The sequence below is a fragment of the Panicum virgatum genome, chromosome 9K (genome assembly GCF_016808335.1).
Source record: "Panicum virgatum strain AP13 chromosome 9K, P.virgatum_v5, whole genome shotgun sequence".
Taxonomy (NCBI): Eukaryota; Viridiplantae; Streptophyta; class Magnoliopsida; order Poales; family Poaceae; genus Panicum; species Panicum virgatum.
In genome coordinates, this window is record NC_053144.1 from 28,918,145 (window position 1) to 28,942,621 (window position 24,477).

Sequence of the window (24,477 nt, forward strand, 5' to 3'; positions counted from 1 at the left end):
CGAGGAGCATCCTCCGAATTCGTTGCCCCACCGGTCATCGACTGCGAGCGAGAAACTATCCCGCGCCCGAGGCGCAAAGCCTACGCAAGAGCACGGCCCGCCGAAAAACTACGCGTCACTGGAACCTGGGGCCCGTTACGGCCGGCCCTACCCGTCAGCCTACATCACCGCACCATAGAAAACGGCTGCGCCCCACAATACTCCCTCAATCCGAGCCGTCCCTCTCAATCTCTCCCCCACCCCTCTTCGCCCCCCTCTCCCTGAGCGCTCGCGAGCCTGCGGCCACCACCACCGCCGCCGCCGTCCCCGCGGCGCGCAGATCCGCCCGTCTCGCGCGCCCCCATCCGAGCGCGCGTGTACGGACGTGACGAGCAACCGCCTCCCGCCCACCTCGTCGGAGACCGCTTCCGGATCGCTCGCGCCAGCAGCAGCTGTCGCCGTGCGGGGGCGGGCCGGCCCGATTCGACCGAATCCGGTGGAATTCGCTGTGGCGTGGTGTGAAATAGGGTGAGTTCCGTCGAGTTCCGTGTGGGGGAGGCGGGCTCGGGGGCCGGGCGGCCGGAAATGGCGCCGGCGGTGGTTCTAGGGTTTGGTTTTGGCGTTTTGGCCTGAAGGCATGGCGGATGAGTGGCGGATGAAGGGCGTGGAGGGCGCAGATGGTTGCGCTGGTGACGAGGATGAGAGAAATGAGGAGGTGCGGGAGGAGCTGGAACTCGGGCTGTCGCTGGGGCGGCGGGGCTGGCACCTCCCGCCGCGGCAGGAGCCCGCGCCCCGGTCGCTCAACTGGGCTGCGGTCCTGCCGGAGTGGAACACCGATGCCGCTGGGAGCTCGCGGGCTGGGGAAAGGGCCTCCGGCGGACAACTTATCCCGCCTCTCGGGTTGCGTGACATGTTGGGGGCTATCCTAGACGCCCCCCATGCGGGTGGCAGTATGGATGTTGGGTGGGCCGACATGGACGATGAGGAGGAAGACAGAGATCTGCAGAATAAACGTCTCAGAGTGCGGCGCTTTGGAGAGTAAGTTGATGCGATGATTCCTGTGCTTTATGAGTATTTTGTATGCTAAGGAGTTCTGTTTAGTGTTTATGCGTTTCTTCCCTGTATGCTGGTTGTAGTTTTAAGAAAACCTGGGTGGTGAAACTGAAAAGTATCTAGGCCTTGTTTAGATGCATAAAGTTTTGGGTGTAAAGCACTGTAGCATTTTCGTTTGTATTTGGTAATTATTGTCCCGCCATGGATTAACTAGGCTCAAAAGATTCGTCTCGCAAATTATAGATAAACTGTGTAATTAGTTCTTTTGCATGACATAGTTGATATTAAATCCTAACATAAGGTCTTGTTCTTTTGCAAACACATGGAAGATACCTAAGATATGGTTTGGCTGCTTGCATGCGAATTCGAGTAGTGCGTTTTCAGATTTTCATGTATGTTGAAACACTGAGCCCATTTTAGTAACAATATCCAAGGCGTCATTAGTTCCTCGTGCATGTGCCCTGTAATTAAGTGATTGCATTCCCTGGTTTAAAAAAGAACCCAAAAATGGATCAATGGAGAAAGTGCTTGCTATAGCCATCTTGGTTATAAGCATATATTTCCTGCTATGACAAGTTTGACAACAGTACTATCAAACTATACTGGGCGTTGGTGACATGACACTTGAATTGTAGAGACCTAGAGCATGTTGAGTCTGTTGTAGGGCATTTATTCTATTTACCTCCTTGTTCAAGTTAATTTTCCTTTCCTTACGGTTGCATGGCATTGAGCTGCATCATGAAGATACATATAAGATGATAATTGAAATAAGTTGACTGCATGCTTAGAGATGAAAGGACTAGATTCTGCTTTCACATGCTCAGAACTGTAATATTCTTGTAGCGTTAGACAAAAGGCAGTATTCTTTGCAAAATGATTAATCACAATTTTTTTTCCCATACTCACTCCTAAAGGTAGTGTTTGCTTGGAGAGCATGGTAGGGTATAATGGTTCCATCTCAGATCGGAGGAATGGAATGGCTCCATCTCTACGTTTGGTTGGAGGAATAGAACAACAACAACAACATAGCCTTTTGTCCCAAGCGAGTTGGGGTAGGCTAGAGATGAAACCCAAAAGACACAAAGGTCACGGTTCAGGCATGCTGATAGCTAGTCTCCAAGCGCTCCTATCCAAAGCTACCTCTTCATAGATATTCCAATCCTTAAGGTCTCTCTTAACCGACTCGTCCCAAGTTAGTTTAGGTCTACCTTTACCCCTCTTTACCTTATCGACACACTTTATAACCCCACTACGCACCGGCGCCTCAGGAGGCCTCCGTTGGATATGTCCAAACCATCTCAACCGATGATGGGTAAGTTTCTCTTCAATTAGTGTCACCCCTACCTTTTTTCGAATAACTTCGTTCTGGATTCTATCCCTTGTGTGCCCGCAAAACCACCGCAACATCCGCATCTCTGCTACACTCAGTTGCTGGACATGTCGCCTTTTTGTGGGCCAACATTCAGCACCATATAATATCGCCGAGCGAATCGTTGTCCTATAGAACTTGCCTTTTAGCTTTTGTGGCACCCTCCTGTCATAGAGGATGCTAGAAGCTTGACGCCATTTCAACCAGCCAGCTGAGATTCTATGCCTAACATCTTCATCAATGTCTCCATCCTTTTGTAGCATTGATCCTAAATACCGAAAAGTATCCTTCTGGGGCACCACTTGCCCATCGAGACTAACATCTCCACCCTCATGCATAGTCGCGCTGAAATCGCACATTATGTACTCAGTTTTGGTCCTACTGAGCCTGAACCCTTTCGACTCTAACGTACGTCTCCACAGCTTAACTTCCTATTAACCCCTGCCCTGCTCTCGTCAACTAGCACCATATCATCAGCAAAGAGCATACACCAAGGGATATCACCTTGTATGTCCCTTGTGACCTCATCCATCACCAAATCAAATAAATAAGGGCTCAATGCTGACCCCTGATGTAGGCCTATGTTAATAGGAAAGTCAGTGGTGTCGCCATCACATGTCCGGACAAATGTTGTTGGAGGAATAGAATGACTCTATTTTTTGTTTGGTTGGAGGGATGAGGATCGACCTGCTCTTGTTCCATTAACCCCTGTTTTTTGAGCCCCATCTGTCATGCACTATCCTTCTCCCTCCTCTCCTCTTCTCTTCCCTTCCAGAGTGCAGCTGCCCGCCGCCGCTGCATGCTCAGCTGCCAGGAGGTCACCTCCACAGCAGCGTGGCTGCCAGAGGTCACCACCCCTCCTCTTCCCCTCCACTGCTGCCGCAGCAGTGTGGCTGTTAGGAGGTCGCCACAGCCTGATTCACCATGCCGCCGCCCAATTCAAAGCAATGCACCAGGGGCTGCTCCCTGAGCAGCAGCAGTGAGGTCACCAGGAGGTCTGCCGCCACCCGATTCACCGCGCTGGCGTTGCCCGATTCACTGCGCCGTTGTTGCTTGATTCACCGCGCAGCTGGCCAAATTGGAGCCAGCATCGTCTGCTGCCCAACAGAATTTGTTGCTTGTGCTCATTGCTGCCCAGCCATCGGTGTCCGGCTTCAACTAGGTTGGGGTTATAGGGAGTGGTGGATCACCGGGAGAAAGCGCGATGGTGGAGGGAACGCGAGGCGGGAAGACACAACGTTGGATTGGGATGAGCTCGTCCTCTCTTTTTGCAGAACGAGTCCGTCCTTGATATTGAGTGAATATTCGCTCGTTGGGACGGCTTGGTTCCCATATCCGTGAACCAAACAATGGATGGAACCCCTCCATCTGATCGGCTCCCCAACCAAACTTTACCTAAAAGGATCAGAGCTTCTTGACATTCTACAGATATAGATGAATGAGGCCACATTAAATAAAATTTTATGTAGTTCCAACCTTTCAGTCTATCTTTCATGCAAGTATATGACTTTACTTTTATATATTGTTTTTCCATTTCTAACTTTTTTTGTATTGTTTCTTATGTTGTAAAATGAACAACTTTTGGTGATATTAAAATTGTGTTTCTTGTTGATCTATGCGAGGATGCTATCATGTAGCTATACTCCGTATACAATCAGTAAGGAGTACAAGAAAGTCACATCTATTGTATCTTTGGAGAATTATCTCCTCTCTTGTTAATCATCATTGCTTAGTGATTACTGCATGGCTGACATGTCGGTGCATACATTTTGAGCTATGCTAAGAGGTTCTTCTATTTTGCAGAGAAAGCCCACAGCATTCTGGTGCCAGTGCTACTCCCTTTGGCTCTGAATCAGTTTTTCCCATTTCTGATGAACACGTTGAGTTCAAGCTGTCAAGTTTCCCAGAACATGATTTGGAATTTGGCCTGTCACTTTTCCGGAATGATGGTGGTAGTGAGAGCCCAAGAAATGCCAATAATGAGCTAGTTGATGATGCAGAAAACTCAGGTGGAAGAAATTCTGAAGAAGTTGGAATAAAAATGGATCTGTCTGACGATCTCCTGCACCTGGTGTGACCAGAGTTCCTTTTTCCTTGTATTTGTTATAGTATGATGAAGGTAATGCTTGATTTTTGTGATCTGAAATGTTCTAATTTCTTAGGTTTTCCATTGCAGATATTCTCTTTCTTGAGTCAGAAGGATTTATGCAGAGCTGGCGTTGCCTGCAAACAGTGGCGATCTGCTAGTGTGCATGGCGATTTTTGGAAGTGTTTGAAATTCGAGAACACTAGGATATCTCTGCAAAACTGTAAGTCACTTTATTGATTTTGTTTTCTTCCACCTCACTTTGCTAATAGTTGTACTGAATAGTGTTTGCTTTCTATTTATTTTCTACCACCTCACGTTTGCAAATAAGTGTCATGCTGACTTCACTTTCAAACTTGACCATCAATTTGTAAGAAAATACAAAGCCTTTTTAGTTTAAGGCATATGATGTTGATTTTGTACTTTCTAATTGTCGGCGTCCCGACCCGGGGGTCTGGATCCCAACTAGTAAATGCTGCGTGTTTCCTCGTCCCAGATGATGATGCAAGAGGCAACACAGTAACGCACGGTTTATCCTGGTTCCGGCCGCGGGGCCGTACGTCCAGCAAAGGGGGTGTGCGAGGGCACTGTATTATCTTGCACCCGGAGTGCTTGTAGTAGGGGGTACAAGCGAGTCGAAAGAGGGAGGGAAGCTCCCAGGTCTGCTAGAAGAGGAGTCGGGTATGGCGATGATCGTGAGTGTAGGTGACCGCGGTAGCTGATGTCCAGAAGCGTCCGAAAAGGGAGTCAGCCAGTCCCGCCTTAAAGGAAGCCCGCCTCCTTTTATAGTCACAAGGAGGGGCGATGTACATGAGTGGGGTGTGGAAGTCATAGTTTTCCCCTGAATCGCGGGGGTACAGTGACCGAACACTGTAGGAAGTACACTGTGGGGCATGGTGTCAGGCGTGGCAGTCGTCCTGGATATCGTCCTTAGTCCTGCGGAGATCGCGCCGGCGTCCTGCCAGCCCCTGCAGGCGGCGTGGTCGTCATTGTAGGGTGTCCGGGCCTCCAGATATGACGTTCCGTGGGCCCTGCAGGTCAGGGTCCTGCGTGCCCCAGCGGTGGCGAGGCACGCGGCGGTCCCGGACCCCTCTGGACAAAGTACCGGTGTGCGTACTAAGGGGGTCCGGGGGTTGCGTGGAGGTCCCGGACCCCTCGAGGGGGGAGGTCCGGGACTTCTGCTGCGTGTGCTAAGCATCCCTCGAGGAGGGGTACGTGGCGTCGCCGGGTCCTTTCCCAAGCAGGAGGCGGGTCCGGGGCCATGCGTATGATGTGGAGTCCGGTCAACCGGAGTTGGCAGAATAGTAACGGGGACTGTGCTGAGCGCGTATTGTCCCGCGTCGCAGGTTCCACAGTGCCGCCACAGCGTCCGGGATGGCGGAGCAGTGACCGAAGTCGGCGGATGGGACTCCGGTCGCAGCCATCATGAGGAATGGCGGTCTGACACCGTCTGTCCTGGGCGTCGTGGAGGAGTGGTCGGCTTTTAATTCCCCCGTACGGCAAGCGGTTGAGCGGCGGGGCCGTTTGTCCTTATGCCGAGGGGTGGCCTCGAGCGAGGCGGAGGTGCATTGCTTGCTCGAGGGTAGTTCCGCTACCCTCGAGCGAGGCGGAGGTGTGTTGCTTGCTCGAGGGTAGTTCCGCTACCCTCGAGCGAGGCGGAGATCGTCCCGTGGGCCCGAGAGGGGTGCGAATAGGCCGCATGCTGGGCTTCGTAGAGTCCTTTCCTTTCTTTCAGATCGGAAGGAGGCAGTGGGCCTTCGTGGGCCCAGTTGCCTTAACATGTGTTTGCGTTTTAAAGCGATCTTAGTACCCCGATTAGGGTGTCCCTAATCGTGGTACCCGACAGTAGCCCCCGAGGCTTTGGTCGAGTCAAAGGATTCGGCCAAACGGTGATTCAGCGATTTCCCCCTTGACGTGATCAGTCAATGCCACGCACCCGCCAGACGCGCCGGAGCGCCAGCCCGGCGGATGTGACAACACGCCGGTCAGGGTAGTGCGCCCGCGGGAGTACTTCGAGGCGCGCGCCTCTTTGTTTGTTTGTTTCAAGGACAAGACGTGTCCGCGCGCTGAGGGGGCCCAGGGCGACGATGGCGCCCGCTGCTTGGTCGTAGGGCCTTGGCCCCGGCTTTCCTGGTTGCTTTGCGGCGCGCCGTTCGAGGGCAGTCGGCCTGAGCCGATGCTGCACCGCTTAGCGTCCAGGGGCTCAGCTCCGCTTTATTTCGTTCGGTCGCGTCTCGGCGCGGTGACCGAAGGAATCTTTCTTTCGTGGAGGATCGCGTCGTCACGGGCAGTCCAAGCCTTTGCCCTTTGACAGGTCTGAAGCTTGGAGCCCGACGCAGCTATAAATAGGGGTCGTGGGGTTCCCTTTTCTCTACAACCTCCCTGCTCTTTCTTCTAGCATTGCCCCAAATTTTGTAATGTTTTACTTTGCTTCTCGCGTCCGGCCCCCAGATGGGGTGGCCTGGCTTTTTTAGGCTTTGGCGCTAGAAGAATGCTTGCGAGCGGCGGGGGAAGACCGGAGAGGGGCGTGTGCACCATCCCTCAGCTTAAGTGGGATCCGCAGAGGAGCAGTGGGCCCATGGGGTCCTGCTCCTGCGATGTCCCCTAGCCTGAAGGGAGATGGAGACGCCTGACCGTGGCGCTGGTGCTGGCCAAGGTTTTAAATATCCTGCTAAGGTCCTTAGCGGTTACCTTTTCAAAGGCTAAGAAAAGGCTATATCCGGCTATAGCTTTAGCTAACCCATTTAGCTGTTTTGCAAATCAAGTTCACCGTTTCAGAATATTCAGTACATCATCAATTCATCATGTAGAGAAACAACATAGGACTTCAACTTCATGCTTTCACAAATCTAACACAAACTTCAGATAATGCAACAACCATAAGTCTAACACAAACGACAGACCGACGAAGAAATGAGTTCACAGTTTCACACAAACAAACTGAAATTTAGCGGGCTAAGAGATGGTAATTTAACTGATTTAGCTGGCTATAGCGGATTATTAGCGGGCTATCATGCTTAGCGCCAAATGGACCTTCTCCTAGCGTTTATGCTCCCAAAAGGCTAAATCCGGCTATAGCGGCAGCTATAGCCGGTTATTTAAAACCTTGGCGCTGGCGCCAGGTCTGGCGGCTGTTCTTCGCATCGCCCCCCCACAAGATTGCTCTCGGGGAGACGGTGCGGAGGGCGCTGTCCGCCAGCTCGACCCCCCGCGTGGTCTTTGGTGGAGGAGACGCTAGAAGAAAGCTTGCGAGGAGAGCATCCCGCTGGATCTGTGCGGCCTGGGGGCTGCTCCTCGCATCCCTAGCAGCCTCGCCGTTGCTTCAGCCAGGGGCTCGGTGCCTTTCTTCGTCACTCCCTCCTCCCCAAGACAGGGAAAATTGCCACGTAGGTGGCAACGTGTTTGTATCTTTCGATGGCTTCGCGCCGGTAACCCTTTGTAATCTTTGTTTGCATCGAGCAATAAAGTTCCCTTTCTCCCTTTCGGGGAGGATGATCGAGGGTATAAGGATGTACAGAGGGTCACAGCCCTCGAATATGTGTGAAGTCTCCTTCGCGGGGGCGCGTCAGCGCACCCGCGGGTGTAGCCCCTGAGGCCTTGGAGGAGAGTTTGTGCTCGTCCAAGGGCTATAAACGTTGTCCCACTGGGTTGCCTCACCGGGGTGGCCGTCCAGCGTCTTTTTCAGCCGGCAACGGCACTCTTTCTGCCGCCCTCGGCATTCCCGTGCTGGAACAGCGACCCGGCGCTCAGCTTAACCATCAGGGGAGCGTACGTTAACAGCGGGGGATTTGGTTATACACGTGGAGCTTCACAATTGACGGTCGTCGACTTATTCGAGGGTGCGGTTTTGAACCGTGGTGTGCGAGGAGCCCCCGAGCCTAGGCCCATGGGAAGGCGTTCAGGGGAACTCTCGACTTTGATTACGACCCTCGTTGCCCTTCCGCAGGGAAGGGGTGAAGCGCACCATGCTACCCATGCCCGGGCCGCGAGCTATGGCTGCTTCGGTGAGCTGTTAGCAGGTTGTTCAAGCGGACGTCCGTGCCCCATTCGATAAGGGTCGGCTCGTGGTCCATGGACATGCCACATAAAACGCTTGCGAAGGTTCGCTAGGCGGGGCTCGGACCCGTTCGATAGGGTCCGAGGGCTCGATGCTCTCCCTCGATGGGATCCCCCTTCTAGGCACCCTCGACTGGCCTTGAACATCCCTGCAGTATGATGTCTCGAACTCCGCGTTCGAGGGTGGCTTGTACGACACATCCCTGCAGTCCCTGACTCTGGTGATCTGGGGCGCCTGTCGAACCTCCGAAGGGCCAGGCTTCGAACCCCTGATCAGTAAGGCCTCGAAATGCGATTCCTTCGAGGGTAAAGGGACCCCCGAAGGAATATTCCGTCTTGATTCGAAAACGACGCAGTGTCGCGAGTCACGCGCGCCGGTCTTTCGCTGGTGGTGGGCGACGTGGCCCGATTCGTGCGGTGCGGTGCGGGCGCGCCTTTTCAGGCGGCAGCCTCGGGCAGACGAAGCGGCGTGGGCGGCGGCTGACGGATGGGATAGCGCAACAGTCGCGCCGCGCCCGCCGGTTACCGTGCCGCAGTTACTGCTGCGTGCGCGCGTGGGAGGCTCCGCGGCCGTGGGGCCCAGCCGTCAGCGACAGCGAAATCTATCGCATTCAATGCGGTAGATTCGGGCTGCGGCTGCGGATCCGCCCGTCGTGGTGAATAAAAACGAAGAGAAGGGGGTTGTTTGGGCTCACCTGGCTGTTTGCCTTCGTCTCACTTTGCCTTCTCCGCCTCCCCTGCATCCTGAGCCTGCAGCCAAGAGCGAAAGGAGGAAGAGGAAAGAGAGACAGAGCATACCTTAGCCATCCCGAAACCTTCACTCCCGCGCACCCCCTCGACTCGAAGAGATGTCTGACGTCCAGGAGCCTTTGCCGTGGGGCAAGTCCTCCGCCACCGTGGCGGTTCTGGAGCAGTTGGTTGCCGACCGGCTGCTGCCGTGGAACCCCGACTCGGGGGCGCCTGCGTGGATTTCCCCGCATCCGGACGAGACCGAGCCGAAGCCCCCGCAGGGCTACATCGTGAGCTTCGTGCGCCTTCACGAGCGAGGTTTCGGCGTCCCCGTCTGCAGGTTTATGCGGGCGTTGTGCGATTATTATGGAGCGGAGCTGCACAACTTCAGCCCCAACTCCATCTCGCAGGCGGCGGTCTTCGTCGCCGCCTGCGAGGGGTACCTTGGGATAGAAGTGCACTGGGATATCTGGATCCACCTGTTCCGCAGCGAACTCTTCATCGAGAGCGTGCGGGGCCAACCGAGGCGGTTCGCGCGCGCTGGTGGCTTGACGTTCCACGTGCGTCACTCCCGGAAGAACTTCTACATCCCGAGCAAGATGATGACGAACAACGCCGGGTGGAGCCGAGGGTGGTTCTACCTTCGGAACTACAGCGGCGCGCTCCCGGCATTCACCAACAGGGTGCTCCGGGAGCGACCACCGAAGTGGGACTGGGGGGTGTCGCCCCAAGCGCAACAAGCGAAGCTCGAAGTCCTCACCGACGCGCTGGCGCATCTGGCGAGGAAGGGGTTGACGGCAGCGGCCGTCATCGCAAACTTCCACCGGCAGAGGGTGATCCCTCTCGTGGAAAGGGCCCTGCCGATCTTCCAGCTCACCCCCGGGTGCCAGGTTGAAGGCTCGAGGACGTCGTACAAGCTGCTTTCCCGCACCACCGCCGCCCGGAGGGCAAAGTATGCGGTGGCGGAGTTCCCCCACGATCTCGAGGATCTTTGGAGAATCAAGATGCGCCCCGAGGTGGGGTACATTTATCTGGTAAGTTTTGATTCCGAATCCGCTGTGTCTTGTGTAGCCCCTTTTCCTGACTCCAACTCGAGAATGCTTTGCAGGGGTTGAGGTGCGGCACCTCGAAGCCCCCGGTCCCGGAAGAACGCCAAATCAACCGCGTCCACGCGGAGAAGATGAAAAGGCGGAAGGACGCGGCGGAGGCAAAGGTCGAGAGGAAGAGGAAGCGGAAGGCGAGGCACGACAAGGCGTGCAAGATTGCACGCTCGGAGGGGAAGCCGCGGCCTGCCACGCCTGAGTCCACGGACGAGGAGGAGGAGGCCTCGGATGCCGAGTACCACGCTCTGGGGGACGACGGGACGGCAGCGGGTGCGAGCCCCCCGCCGACCTACCAGTGGGAGGATGACGAGGGGGTGCCGGCGGCGCCGGAAGAGACAAGGGCCGTGGCAGAGTCATCGACGCGCCCGCCCCTCGAGGGTGTGGAGCGGGAGTCATCCCCTCCGGCAGCCGGTGAGGAGACGCCCGCGCCCCAGGTGCTGATCCGTGGCGACGAGGCTGCGGCGGGCGCGGAGTCGTCCGTGCTGGCAGCCTCGAGTCACCAGGCCGACACGAGGGGGGCGCCCTCGGGACAGTCTTCGAGGGGCGGCGCGGTGCCGCGGGCCCGAAGAAGCGTCACAAGGAAGCGGAGCATGAGTGCTCGATCCGGGTAAGTAAACTTTGATGGATAAGTCTTTGCTGGTTAGTCAGCATTGTACCTTTGCAGCATCTCTTTGCTGCAACACATGGTCCTTGATGGACAGTCTGTACTGGTGGTCTGGTGGTCTTTGTGGGGCCGCAGCATCTTTCCTTACTGCAGCACGTAGTGGTCTTGCTGCCCCTAGGACAACTCCTTAGAGGACAGCATATTTGACTGGTTAGTTTTAGCTTTTAGACTAGCATCTTAGACTAGTTTGGCATGTGCCTTGGCTGCCTGCACCTGGCTGCCTATAAATATGTACCCACCTCTCCCGTGGAGAGCATGGCTTTGAGTTTGTGAATGAAGAAAAACCCAGAAAATTGCCCCAAGTTCATTGTCATCCTCTCAGCTCAATGAGAGTTAGAATTGAGCTTCTAACAAACTTTGGGTTTTGTTTCTGTTGCGTGTTTGATCGATTTTTCGATCCCGTTGTCCTCGACCTCTGTTCCTCGATTTCCAGCCCCGGGGCCGTCGCCAAGGATGCGGTGCAGCTTGGCCCAGCTAAGGCCCTCAGGACCGGGGCACGCAGCACACCGCACACGGCGCCGCAGCCCCTGCCTGCCATGGACCTCGTGGCGGCGGCCGCGAAGCTATGGGAGGCCATGGCTCGAGGGGCCCAGGCGGCCCAACAAGCTCGGGCACAGGGGGAGGAGGGCGACGCCGGCCAGAGCGGTGCTGAAGCGGCCGCTCAGGCTGACGACGCCGAGGAAACCGGTCGGGGCGGCGCGGACGGCGCCGCCCGGGCAGTCATTGAAGTTGAGGCCGGTCGGGGCGGCGCGGCTAGCGCCGCCCGGCCGGTTACAGAAGGAGAAGCTGGTGGGGAGGCGCAGGAGCGCCCCGCCGACCATGTGGAGGAGACCCGCGTCCTCGAGCCCCTAAGGGCTGAGGTCGAGGGCATCGCAGAGGAAGAGACGGCGCAAGGGGCGCCGGGGGTGAAAGGAGCCCCTGTCTCGGAGCCCGCCGAGGCCCGGGACGAGGGTACCGTCGCGGTGGTGCCGGTGTCAACGGCGCAAGGGAGCGTGGTGGTGGTGGTGGAGCTGCCGGACAACAGCGAGAAATACGGGGACTCGATGGACATCGACCCCGCTGCTGCGGCAAGCGCCGCCGCGCACATCGCCGAGTTCGCATCGGCCGGCGCAGATGTGCTCGAGGCGGGTACGTCCGAGGGGCCTCAACACGGGGCAATTGTCCCGTCCGGGCTCCCCTCGGAGTTCCTCCGCAAAGAGCAAGAGGAGGAGGAGGCCTGGACCGCGCAGCTCAACGTCGGCCGCGAGATCTAGCTCCATCAGAGGACGGATTACTAGGTCAGCCAGGTAAATACTTTCCCCTGAAAATCGCTCGGATTCGATTTCGGTTTTAACATGCTTTTGCCCACACCTTTCCACTTGCAGCGGCTGAGGGAGATCTCGCGCGAAAAGAGCGCCGAGATGTCCCGGATGTACTCCCAGATGAGCCAGATTGGGCAGCACAATGCCGAGCTAGTGCTCAAGAACATCGAGGCCAACACTAAGATGGCGGATCTGGGGGCGCGTCAGCAGGCGCTGGAGGAGGATCTGGCGCGGGTTACCGGTGAGCGGGATGTCCAGAAGGCCGCGGCTGAGCAGAAAGCTCGGGACGCCGAGGCGTAGGCTGCCGAGCTGCAACGCCTTCGGGCAGCGCTCGAGGATAAGGGTCGGGAAGCCGAGGCGCAGAGCGTCGAGCTGCAGCGCCTCGGGACAACGCTCGAGCAGCAGAAGGCCGAGCTCCTCCACAAGGAGGTGGCCGTGGTTGCGCTCACCGGGACCCTCCAGAACGTGGGGGGCCGCCCTTAAGGAGAAGGAAACCTCCTTATCCTCGCTCGAAGAGGCCGCCCGAGTCCAGAGGGAAGAAGCGCAGAAGAGTATTATGGGTAAGTACCTTCGAGTTTTCGTTGCTTTGTGTCTTTTCGTAGTTGACGTTGATTTCCTTTGCTCAGAGCTAAGGCAGAAGGTGGCGGACGAGACCGCGGCGAAGGAAGCAGTTCACACCGCGCTCACTGCGGCACAGGCGGAATTTGCTGAGCTGGAGCAAACCGCCGTGAGCGTGTGTCAAGGGCTCGAGGGAGAGGGTGGCGTCTCGGGCAGTTCGGTGATCAGCCGCCTGCTCGCGCTAGGCGGTCGGATTGCTGAACACGCCAAGAGCACCTTCCGCCTCGGTGTCCTGCGGGCTCTCGCCGTGGCCTCGACGCATTACCTCATGAATCTCCAGAGGGTGTCGTCGGGGTACGTCGTTCCCGATGCTGATGCGGACGCCGCGTCGGCCATCATGGACGAAGCCGACGCAGCCGCGGAGGAGTTCGCCACAATCCTTGTCGAGAAGCTCGAAGCCGACATCCCTCCCATTGCTGAATTCGACGCCACTGAAGACCCGCAAGGGGGGGATGGTAGCCTGTAGGAAATCTGGGCCTCGAAGCCCATGTAAATAGATTAGTTTTTATCGTAATCACACTTTGTAATCGTACCTTATGAATATAAGAGATTTATTTTCGTTAAATCGACTGTGGCCCATCGAGGCCTTGTGTGTTCGAGCCTGTGTTTTCTTTACTTTATTTCCGTGTTCTCGTATGCGACTTAGATGAACGTTTGCGAGGAATTTCGCGTTCATAAGCAACGTAGGCGTGGGGTGGTGAGAGGGGCGTCGTATCCCGGAGGCGTAGGCGGCCCCGCGACTCGGCCGGCCCCATACCGTAGTTGCTTACGCCTCACATCCGTTTTTTTTCAAGGATACGAGAAGCTTAGGGTCGAAACGGAAGTATTTCGAAAAAAACACTGGCGATTTTTTGGGGACGTTCGGGGGTTCCCCCCGTAGTAGCCCCCGAGGGAGGCGTGGCTTTGCCGAGGGTAAAGCCAGGCGTACCTCAGTGTTCGTGCGCATCCGAGCCTTCGAGGGTCCGGAAGGTTCCCAAAAATAAACAAGTAATGTGTACTTCTTTATTATTTCGGGAAATTGAAAACGCGAGTACAAACGATGTACAAATAGCTCGAAATTCTAAGGATAGAAGCGACGTAGCTGTTGTATGTTCCAAGCGTTTGTGAGGACTTAGCCTTTGTCGTTTGCCAGCTTGTACGTGCCGGGTTTGAGCACCTCGGCGATTATGTACGGTCCTTCCCATGGCGGTGAGAGCTTGTGGCGGCCCCTGCTGTCCTGTCGAAGCCTCAGCACCATGTCCCCTTCGTTGAGGTCTCGACGCCGGACTCTCTGCGCTTGATACCTTCGTGGAATCTGCTGGTAGTGCGCGGAGTGTAGGAGTGCCACGTCTCGAGTCTCGTCCACTTGATCCAGCGAGTCTTCGCGAGCTCGCTGGTTTTGTTGCTCTTGGTATGCCTTGAGCCTTGGCGACCCGTACTCCAGGTCAGTGGGGAGTGGTCAGTGGGGAGTATGGCCTCGGCGCCAAAGACGAGGAAGAACGGGGTAAAGCCCGTGGCTCTGGGCATACCAAGAGCAACAAAACCCCTGTCGTGTACCTCCTGCCGTCGATGATGTAGCGGGCGTCGCCGTCGCCGGCATGCCCGCGCGTGTCACGGATTCGCTTCCTTACGGGAACTCTCCCGATGCGCTCGTGCACCGAGGGTGCCTTCGCACCGGGCGCTACGGCTGCCTTGCCCTTCCCTGCTGGTGGTGTGTGCACAGAAACCTCGCGGTCCTGGTGCGCAGTCCCGCCAGGCTGCTCCGGGGCTTTCGAGCGCATACGAGACGCAGAACTCCCGGCCTGCTGCACGGCAGCTTGCTCGATGAGCTCCTGTGCCTCGCGGCACAGGTTGCGGCCCGAAGGAGTCGATGGCTCGGGCATAGCTTGGAGTAGATAGGCCACAACGACGAATTTTTCGCCGGCCGTCTTCAGTTCCGGAGGTTTGTCGACGTTGTCGTCGGCCAGGATGCGCTCCCGGGCAACACGTCCCGCCGCCTGGGCATGTGCACCACGCGCGGTACGCTACTGCTCGAGTGCGGTGCGCAGCTCCTGGGTCTGCCGACGCTGCTCGTCGAGCTTGGCTTGAAGCTCCTTGAGCTGTGCCAGCTGTGTTTGCCGTGCCGCCGAGCTTGACGAAGAAGAGGGGGCTGCAGGTGGCACCACCGGTTGGATCACCTGCGCGTCTGCCCCACCGTTCCTGTCGTCACCCGGAGCGTTGTCGTCTTGCCCGTCCGCGAGCTGGACCATGAGGTACTCCCGGGCAGGATCGTAATCCCCCTTGTTGGAGTCTTCGGAGCAGGTGAGGCAATAAGCCGTCGCCAGCTGGAACGAGCGGAGAGCGTCGGGGTCGCAAACCCCGGAGTAGTCCTCGGCCTCCTCGGCCGTGAAGTTGTTCATGAAGAAGTTGACGTCGTTGGCGATTGAGCTCGCCATCTTGGGGTAGGATTCGTCAGGAGCCGACACGATGAGGCTGCGGATCGACAGAAGATGATGAACCGGCAGATCCTCATACTTGGTGAATTTAGCGCTGGTTGACAAGGCGCGGGCGGTAGCGTTGCGCATCCCGAATCGCGGGGGTACAGTGACTGAACACTGTAGGAAGTACACTGTGGGGCATGGTGTCAGGCGTGACAGTCGTCCTTGGTCCTGCGGAGATCGCGCCGGCGTCCTACCAGCTCTTGCAGGCGGCGTGGTCGTCACTGTAGGGTGTACGGGCCTCCAGATATGACGTTCCGTGGGCCCTGCAGGTCAGGGTCCTGCGTGCCCCAGCGGTGGCGAGGCACGCGGCGGTCCCGGACCCCTCTGGACAAAGTACCGGTGTGCGTACTAAGGGGGTCCGGGGGTTGCGTGGAGGTCCCGGACCCCTCGAGGGGGGAGGTCTGGGACTTCTGCTGCGTGTGCTAAGCATCCCTCGAGGAGGGGTACGTGGCATCGCCGGGTCCTTTCCCAAGCAGGAGGCGGGTCCGGGGCCATGCGTATGATGAGGTGGAGTCCGGTCAACCGGAGTTGGCAGAATAGTAACGGGGACTGTGCTGAGCGCGTCTTGTCCCGCGTCGCAGGTTCCACAGTGCCGCCACAGCGTCCGGGATGGCGGAGCAGTGACCGAAGTCGGCGGATGGGACTCCGGTCGCAGCCATCATGAGGAATGGCGGTCTGACACCGTCTGTCCTGGGCGCCGTGGAGGAGTGGTCGGCTTTTAATTCCCCCGTACGGCAAGCGGTTGAGCGGCGGGGCTGTTTGTCCTTTTGCCGAGGGGTGGCCTCGAGCGAGGCGGAGGTGCGTTGCTTGCTCGAGGGTAGTTCCGCTACCCTCGAGCGAGGCGGAGATCGTTCCGCGGGCCCTAGAGGGGTGCGAATAGGCCGCATGCTGGGCTTCGTTGAGTCCTTTCCTTTCTTTCAGATCGGAAGGAGGCCGTGGGCCTTCGTGGGCCCAGTTGCCTTAACATGTGTTTGCGTTTTAAAGTGATCTTAGTACCCCGATTAGGGTGTCCCTAATCTTGGTACCCGACACTAATCAATAAATATGAAATACATTACTGCACTTTTCATCCAAATTAAGCATCTTGTTGTTTTTGAAGGCTATAGCATGCGAAGAAAATGTATGCATCCTCATCATTACTCGTCACTCTTTGTGATCGCACTGGATTTTTACCTAATGCTATTCATGTTTAACTATGTTTTTTTGATGGGGTGTTTAACTATGTTGTTCTTGCAGTTGTTGATATTTGCCGTCGTTACCAGAATGTAACGGAACTCAATTTACATGGTGTCATAAACGCAGAAACACTAGTGCTGGAAGCAATAATGTTTTTAAGGTCTCACCTCTTCTCACTTTCTTTCTCTATTATTGGCTATTTCTTTTTGTCCTTTTATTGTAGTTATCGAATGGTGTATCTTGTAGGCATCTGAAGACATTAACAATGGGTAAGGGACAGCTAGGAGAATCATTTTTTCAAGCTTTGGCTGAGTGCCCATTGTTGACTACCTTAATAGTAACTGATGCTTCTCTTGGGAGTGGCATCCAAGAAGTTACTGTTAATCATGATGGATTGCGTGAGCTTCAAATTTTAAAGTGCCGTGCACTCAGAATATCTGTCAGGTGATTAACCTTTTTTTTCTTTTGTTTTTTCTGGTAGTGTATGAACATAGTTACATGGGTCGTCTATCTAATATATGTTACTCTATCATCCAGGTGTTCCCAACTTCAAATATTGTCTTTGAGGCGAACTGGCATGGCTCATGTATCACTCAACTGTCCTCAGTTGCTTGAATTGGATTTCCAATCCTGCCATAAGCTCTCTGACAATGCAATTCGTCAAGCTGCTACAGCTTGCCCGTTGTTGGCAAAACTAGATATGTCATCTTGCGCTTGTGTTACTGATGAGACATTGCGTGACATAGCTAGCTCATGTCCAAATCTTTCTGTTCTTGATGCATCTAACTGCCCCAACATTTCATTTGAGGTTTGCCTTATTCTGTTCTCTGTTTCTCCTTTATGTCTTCAACAAGTTCTGCATACAAGTATCAGCAGAAAAATAATACCTGACTTTTTTTGGGGGTGTCTGATATGAAGTCTGTGAAGCTTCCTATGTTGATTGAGCTGAGATTGCTAAGTTGTGAAGGAATTACATCTGCTTCCATAGCTGCAATAGCTTATAGCCGTCTGCTTGAGGTAGTGATTCTTTCTTTGGCACAATTTTGTAAACTTTCTGATGAATGAACTAAAGGAGCTTCTTTGACACTTGTTGCAGGCTCTACAACTTGATAACTGCAGCCTGTTGACATCAGTGTCATTGGATTTGCCAAATCTTAAGAACATAAGTCTTGTGCACTTACGCAAGTGAGTAGGAACTTGTTTTGTGCTGTAAATTTGTCTTCAATTTTGCCTTTTAAAAAAAATTCAATTGTTATTGTTTACTATAATACTGTATTGCCCTTGATTTTAGGTTTGCTGATTTGAATTTGCGAAGCCCTGTGCTTTCTTACATCAAAGTTTCCAGATGTTCAGCACTTCATCGAGTTAGCATAACATCGACTGCGCTTGAGGTTATCTCTATGTTTATGTGAAAAGTTTGTTATGGTATTGATGGATAATACTTCTGAACATTACTGAGTGCTAAATTGGTGCATGTCTACAGAAATTGGTGCTCCAAAAACAAGAGAGCCTATCAAGCTTGACATTGCAATGCCGTAACTTGATCGATGTGGATCTTAGTGACTGCGAGTCACTAACAAATGCAATTTGCGAAGTCTTTAGTGATGGAGGGGGTTGCCCTATGCTCAGATCGTTGATCCTTGACAATTGTGAGGTATGGTGTGTTACATTCATGCGCTCTTTGTGCTTTAAGTTGGAGAAAATATCTTGCTATTTAAATGCATCTGAGCTATGGTATTATTCCACATTGTTGTCATTTTTTCTTAGATTCTTGCTTTCAGTTGTTCCTTTTATCCATGTATTTTCAAGATATTAGTGCCAATCTATTTATTACACTGAAATTTTGATGATGTTTTTCTTTTCTTTTCAGAGTTTGAGCATTGTGGAACTGAACAGTAGCTCTTTGGTTAGTCTCTCTCTTGCTGGTTGCCGCTCGATGACATTCTTAAGACTCTCATGCCCAAATTTGCAAAATGTGAATCTTGATGGCTGCGACCACCTTCAAAGTGCAGCATTCTGTCCTGTAAGTCTACTGATAAGTTCTGACGTGCAATACATATTATTACTGTTAGCAAACTTGTTAGCTGATATTAGATGCAACTTTGTGTTCGGCACTTGGATAGAATACGATGTAGCATTTTTAGGCAAGGCTTTGGCCTCTAGAAAATAAGAAAACCTGTAATTTACTCTTATTGAACAGCGTGGGCTATAGAGGCATGGACAGTGTGGGGAAAGTAGGGGGAAAATGGATTAATATTCTGGTGTAAAATAAGGAGATGCAGAATGCTCGTAGTTATTGTACCAGAACAAATTCAGGCCAGCATTCCAGTCTTATCTTTGATTGATATTTGATGGCTAATCAAATATTCGACTTTTAACTGATTATATGAGCTGTACTGAATTAAGTTCCCAATGGCTTTTTGTAATGTTAAGGATGCCTATCCCTAGACTACAGTGGCCTGGTTCACTGTTAACATGAGCATCACCCCTTTCACTACCTTCTCACGTGACTCTGATTAGAAGATGCCAGTTGTTCATTATTGGGCTTGCATTTTGATCTGTCTGATTACAGTCCAGCATGATGACATGTATCATGCAATCACCTCATTGATCTTGTAATGAGTACAATGACGTGTGTTCTACTCCGACCTGTAACCACTTTTCAATTTCAAGTTTTAACTCAGAAGATATGTTTATTATGCTTGAAAGCATGTTATGCGTCTCTTTTGATGCATACAGCTTTGAAAACTGTGCAATTATTGACAATGGATGCTAGAATTATCAGAAGAGAATTTATATTTATACCTGTATGAATCTGTTAAACCAGCAGCCTAATTTAGAATACTCATAACTAGTGATTGGATTGGAGCTAAGCTAGGTAGAGTAATTGGGTGATTTTATGGGTTGCATGGCCTTGTTTTATAACATTTCCTTCATGAGGAAACTTGCAAGTTGTGATAACTGTTTGATTTATGCGAAGACAAGGGGCTAATGGATCTTGTAAAATAAGGGTGGTTTAGGTTTTCTGTCTGTTCTGAATTGAAAGGATATACTTGTATTGATGGAAAGTGAATACTGGAGTATAAAACTAAAGTTAATAAGTAATTAGGTCTCTTTAATTTCTTCGATCAATATATATGTACATTCTGATATTGGTTGTATGCCTTCTTTCGTAGGTTGGCCTTGAATCCCTAAATCTGGGAATTTGTCCAAAACTAAGTATTCTACGCATTGAGGCCCCAAATATGTCTATATTGGAGCTGAAGGGTTGTGGTGTGCTTTCTGAGGCTTCAATCAATTGCCCTCTTTTGACATCCTTAGATGCCTCTTTCTGCAGGTTGTGCCGTGGCTTCCAAAATTTTTGGTTTATGTTATTGATTTGTAGTTTACTGTTGATGTACTCATTATCTTTTCATGTTCAGGCAGCTTGTGGATGATTCACTGTCTCGTATGGCAGAGGCTTGTCCTCTGATTGAACATCTTATCCTGTCATCATGCTTATCCATTGGCATCGATGGATTGTCGTCCTTGCAATGTCTTCATAAGCTGACTTTGCTTGACCTGTCTTACACATTCTTGATCAACTTGAAGCCTGTTTTCGACAGTTGTCCTCAGTTGAAGGTAGGCTTGATTGTGATACTGTTTAGACTACTTCTGTTGAGGATCTTGGAGTATAGTAATAAATTAAAAATGAAAACCTTATTGAAATGGATGTCATTGTTGTACAGTTAACAGTTATTCTGTGCTGCTTATTCATATGTGCATGTAATGCCTTAAATGTTTGTGTATGGTTTTCATTCTATGTAATATTATGTGAACAACACAAAATTAGTATACGTTTTTCTTATTCTTGATGGTTGGAGTAGCTGTGGCAGTTCCCTTTCTTACCATTCCTTCTACTATTTAGATTTCTTACATGGAATTAATTGGAAATGAGTGATTTTGGAAATTAGTTGTTAAATATGATAGCAGAGCGTCATACATGAATAATAGAGTATTGATTTAGTTTGTTCTAATGTTATCTTTTTGCAGGTTTTAAAGCTTTCAGCCTGCAAGTACCTCAGTGACTCACCGTTAGATGCCCTCTACACAGACGGTGCTCTTCCATTTCTTGTTGAGCTAGATCTGTCCTACTCATCCATTGGGCAGACGGCAATAGAAGATCTTCTTGCATTTTGTAAAAATTTGGTTAATGTGAACTTGAATGGATGTACAAACTTGCAAGAATTGGTGTGCGGGTCAGATGATTGCAGTTCTGTTGATAGGCCAGTTGACTTTTGCCCACCAAATTGTGCACCAGCCAAGAATGAAGAGATCAGTGAGCAATCTGGTCGTCTGCTTGAAGTTCTCAATTGTACTGGATGTCCAAACATTAAGAAAGTTGTTATTCTTTCAATGGCAAACTTTCTACATTTGTCCAAAATCAATCTTAATCTTTCAACAAACTTGAAGGAAGTGGATTTGACGTGCTCCAATCTTCACTCATTAAACTTGAGGTAATATTCATGTTCATTTCTACACTTAACATTTTTATCCATGCTGCATTGATTGTGTTTGCGACAAATCAGAATTTCATATCTTTGTTTCCCAGCTTTCCCACTAGTAAATGTAGCGTTTGCAAAAATTTGTCAAAAAAGCTTGTGTTCAGTACACATTAAGTTAGGGGTGCAAATTGGTGACCCTTAGGTGCACCCCCAACCCTCCTTAGTTTAAATTTTTGTTCTACTTCTCCAAAATGGGATCTCAATTTGAAAAATTAGCACAAATATTTGAACTAAAGAGGGTTGGGGGTGCACCTGAGGGTCACCAATTTACACCCCTGCATTAAGTTAAATAAACCAGCAAAAATGCAAAGTCAAATTTGCCTTAGATGTCAGATCAAAATAGACAGTCTGAGTCAGTCAGTCAGGCAATTTTCATCACTGGCACTGTTTTTTGAATGTCAATATCAAATATGAATTTGAAATTATTTACTTGTAAGGTATACTTAAGTTTATGTTTATGGCATACAATGTTATTTATCAATTTTTTTGAAACACAGACATGCTGAGTTAGCGCATTTTTGGTGGGGACACCATATCCCTTGGTAACCACTGAATTTCCCTTACAACGTTTAATTTGTGTTTCAGCAACTGTAGCTCGCTGGAGGTTCTGAAGCTTCATTGCCCAAGATTGACCAACCTCCAACTTCTGGTACTTATTTTCATGCAACCTTCTGTTTTGAAGTTATAAACTAGAATGGCAGGCTTCTGTGACCGTGAGTGAATGAATTGATTCTGGCTTTGTTTCCTTGTTTTGATACTTGTTAATTCCATCAATTGGTTTAGGCCCTGTTTGTTTACAAGCAAAATTATGTAATGTAGCTTATAGCTGATGTATTATATAATCTGAATTTTATAAACTCGAGAGAAATAATCTATGAGGTGTTTGGCAACATAGATTATTTGAGGTCTAGATTACTATAATCTGAAATAAGCATGTTTTCAGCAGCTTATGGATTATTATAATCTAGGGAGTGTAGATTGTATAATCTGATGAATAAGCTGGAGTGTTTTTTCTCCTTGTGAGATTATTTAGATTTTAAGCTGGATTATCATGGGCAAACAAACAGGGCCTTAGTTTAAGCCTTGGTTTGTGTCTGTTGGTTTCATTGATTTTTCAGTAAAAATGTTGGGCATGTATCAGATCAGGTTTTGCCCAATATACTTGGTTGTTTTCTGTGCAACTGTTGCATCTACTAAACTGATGTAGTGTCACTTTGTCCAGGCATGCACCATGTTGCAAGATGAGGAATTAGAATCTGCAATATCCCTTTGTAGCGCGTTGGAGATACTTAATGTACATTCTTGTCCGAAGGTAAGCTAACATATTTTGTGCAGTAGTCCAATCCTGTGTGTTGTGTTAAACTTGGTCTTTTAAAAAACCCATCTTTGTGCACAGATCAATGCTCTGGATTTTGGCAGGCTCCGTGTGGTCTGTCCCAGTCTCAAGCGCATCCAGAGCAGCCTCATCTCATAATAGAGTCTGCTACCATATAAAAGGAGTGCTCTACATGCAATAAGCCTGTCAGGATTTGGAAAAGCGCAAGTCATGAATAACCCTCTATGTGCTCTTGTACATATTACCCAAGCACTGCCGGTATATTGCATGGCATGGTATATCATGAGCCAGGGGGCGATGCAATCCTATTTCTCCAGATGATTCAAGTACTATAATAAGTAGTTTAGCTGAATCTGTTTTGTTGCCGGAGATGACCAAAAAAAGAAGAAAAAACAGACCGTTCGTGTTTGTTTGTATTACTTGTCATTGTAACGATGAAACAGTCAGATCTGTACCGGTTTATATGGGTCAATAATCATGTTTGGATAGGATTTGTAAATTGCTTTGCCTGCTTGATTTGTGGTTCAACTTTTGTACAGCTTTGTTTTATTGTAACCAATGTAAGAAATACTGGGTTAAGATATTTAGTGGAAGTTCTTCCAAAAAGCTAAAAGAGCTATAGTGAAAGCTAAATCATTTTACGGAATGATAAAATAATCAATAATTACATATAAAATTAGAAGCATCATTGGTTTAACACTCTAAAATAGACTCAACACGTCTTTTGATTGTTTAACTATGCCCGAGCTATGTTGTCTATGATCCACATTAGTTATATTAATTATTTATTTCTTTTAAGTATATCTTTAGCGGATATAGTGGATATTTATTATCACTAAATTCTATAAAAACTCTTTTAGTGGACATAGCAGACAAATGCTGTATAGTCTAGTGGTAGATCTCCTAAAAAACTATTAGCAAGCTATTTTGTACATTGATTTGTAGTGTAGCTAGGGGTAGTTATGGGTCAAGACTCGAGTGGTTCCTTCACAATCTAAGTTGGTCCTATACATTTTTTAGCTCAAAATTATATACCCTTTTAGGGTTTAGCTTTTAGTTAATCTAAATTAAATTTTAAGGTCCTTTACCACCCTTAAGTGCAGCATAAGAGGCTTTATTGTGGCAGCGCAAAAGCTTAGATAATAAATTCTGTGGCTTGTTGCCCACTTGGCGGGTGGATGTGCGTTTGATTTTCTGCTAGAGGTTAACATTCGGCAGCATAAGATATCATGATTCCATGGGGGAATTTGTGCTAATCTTCGATCGGGTCCTATTCTTCTGTGAGTTGTTGCTAGGCTGTGGCTGCCGGCGAACGTGTAGTCAAATGTCTGGTCACTGCTGCTTCCTTAGCCTCTTGTGTAAAAACGCCACGAAGGCAACATGCACTCGTTTTTTTTTAAAAAAAGTATTCACGTTTGAACACTTGGGGAACTATATGCGTTTTCAGACCCTAGGCTCAGCGCCATGACCCATGACGCCGACGTAACACGTCTCATGACTCATGGCGTTAAGAGGTAGGTGAGTAGGCGACAGAACAGGGGTGGTAGCTGACATGGTAGGGTGGTCAACGCCAATCTCGATAGAGCAGGGGTGGTAGCTGACATGGTAGGGTGGTCGGCGCCAGATCTACGACGCCGAGCATTTGTCCAATACATAGCCGGCTTCTCTCCCCGCTCCCACCTCCTGACTCTCGGTTCTCTTCGCTTTCTCTTTCGCGCCGCTCTGGTTGCCGCACGGCGGCCAATCCTTCACCTTCGGTCGGCCTGTAGCCTCGCCGCCGCCACCTCGCGCGCATACTCCCCTCTGTTCACACCACATCCTCTGTTCGACCTGCAACGCCGCTGCCTCCACCTCGCGTGCAGACTTTCCTCCGGTCGCACCACGTCCTCCGCTCGACCTGCAGCGCTGCCGCCTCCACCTCGCGCGCAGACTTTCCTCCGGCCACGCCACGTCCTCCACTGCGCTCTCTCTGCTCCAGCCCGCGGCTTAGCCGTCGCGCCAACC

General features: G+C 51.1%; 1 protein-coding gene across 1 annotated transcript; it reads left to right on the top strand.

The window, feature by feature from the left end:
- The first annotated feature begins 207 nt into the window (after nucleotides 1-207).
- LOC120651134 (F-box/LRR-repeat protein 15-like) lies at nucleotides 208-23,079 on the top strand. Its single transcript, XM_039928522.1, has 17 exons — nucleotides 208-1,017; nucleotides 4,205-4,472; nucleotides 4,578-4,710; nucleotides 16,654-16,753; nucleotides 16,840-17,037; nucleotides 17,131-17,401; nucleotides 17,512-17,610; nucleotides 17,690-17,778; nucleotides 17,885-17,984; nucleotides 18,077-18,247; nucleotides 18,464-18,616; nucleotides 19,770-19,930; nucleotides 20,016-20,214; nucleotides 20,626-21,089; nucleotides 21,723-21,786; nucleotides 22,360-22,449; nucleotides 22,534-23,079. The coding sequence occupies exons 1-17, from the start codon at nucleotides 617-619 to the stop codon at nucleotides 22,609-22,611; spliced, it is 3,039 nt and encodes a 1,012-aa protein (XP_039784456.1). The 5' UTR covers nucleotides 208-616; the 3' UTR covers nucleotides 22,612-23,079.
- The last annotated feature ends 1,398 nt before the right edge of the window (nucleotides 23,080-24,477 follow it).

Excerpts from the sequence above, each read along its gene's own strand:
- LOC120651134 (XM_039928522.1), top strand. The coding sequence starts at position 617 with ATGGCGGATGAGTGGCGGATGAAGGGCGTGGAGGGCGCAGATGGTTGC. Across the intron at positions 4,473-4,577 it reads CTGACGATCTCCTGCACCTG|ATATTCTCTTTCTTGAGTCA; the intron begins GTGTGACCAGAG and ends TTTCCATTGCAG. Across the intron at positions 17,611-17,689 it reads CTTATAGCCGTCTGCTTGAG|GCTCTACAACTTGATAACTG; the intron begins GTAGTGATTCTT and ends CACTTGTTGCAG.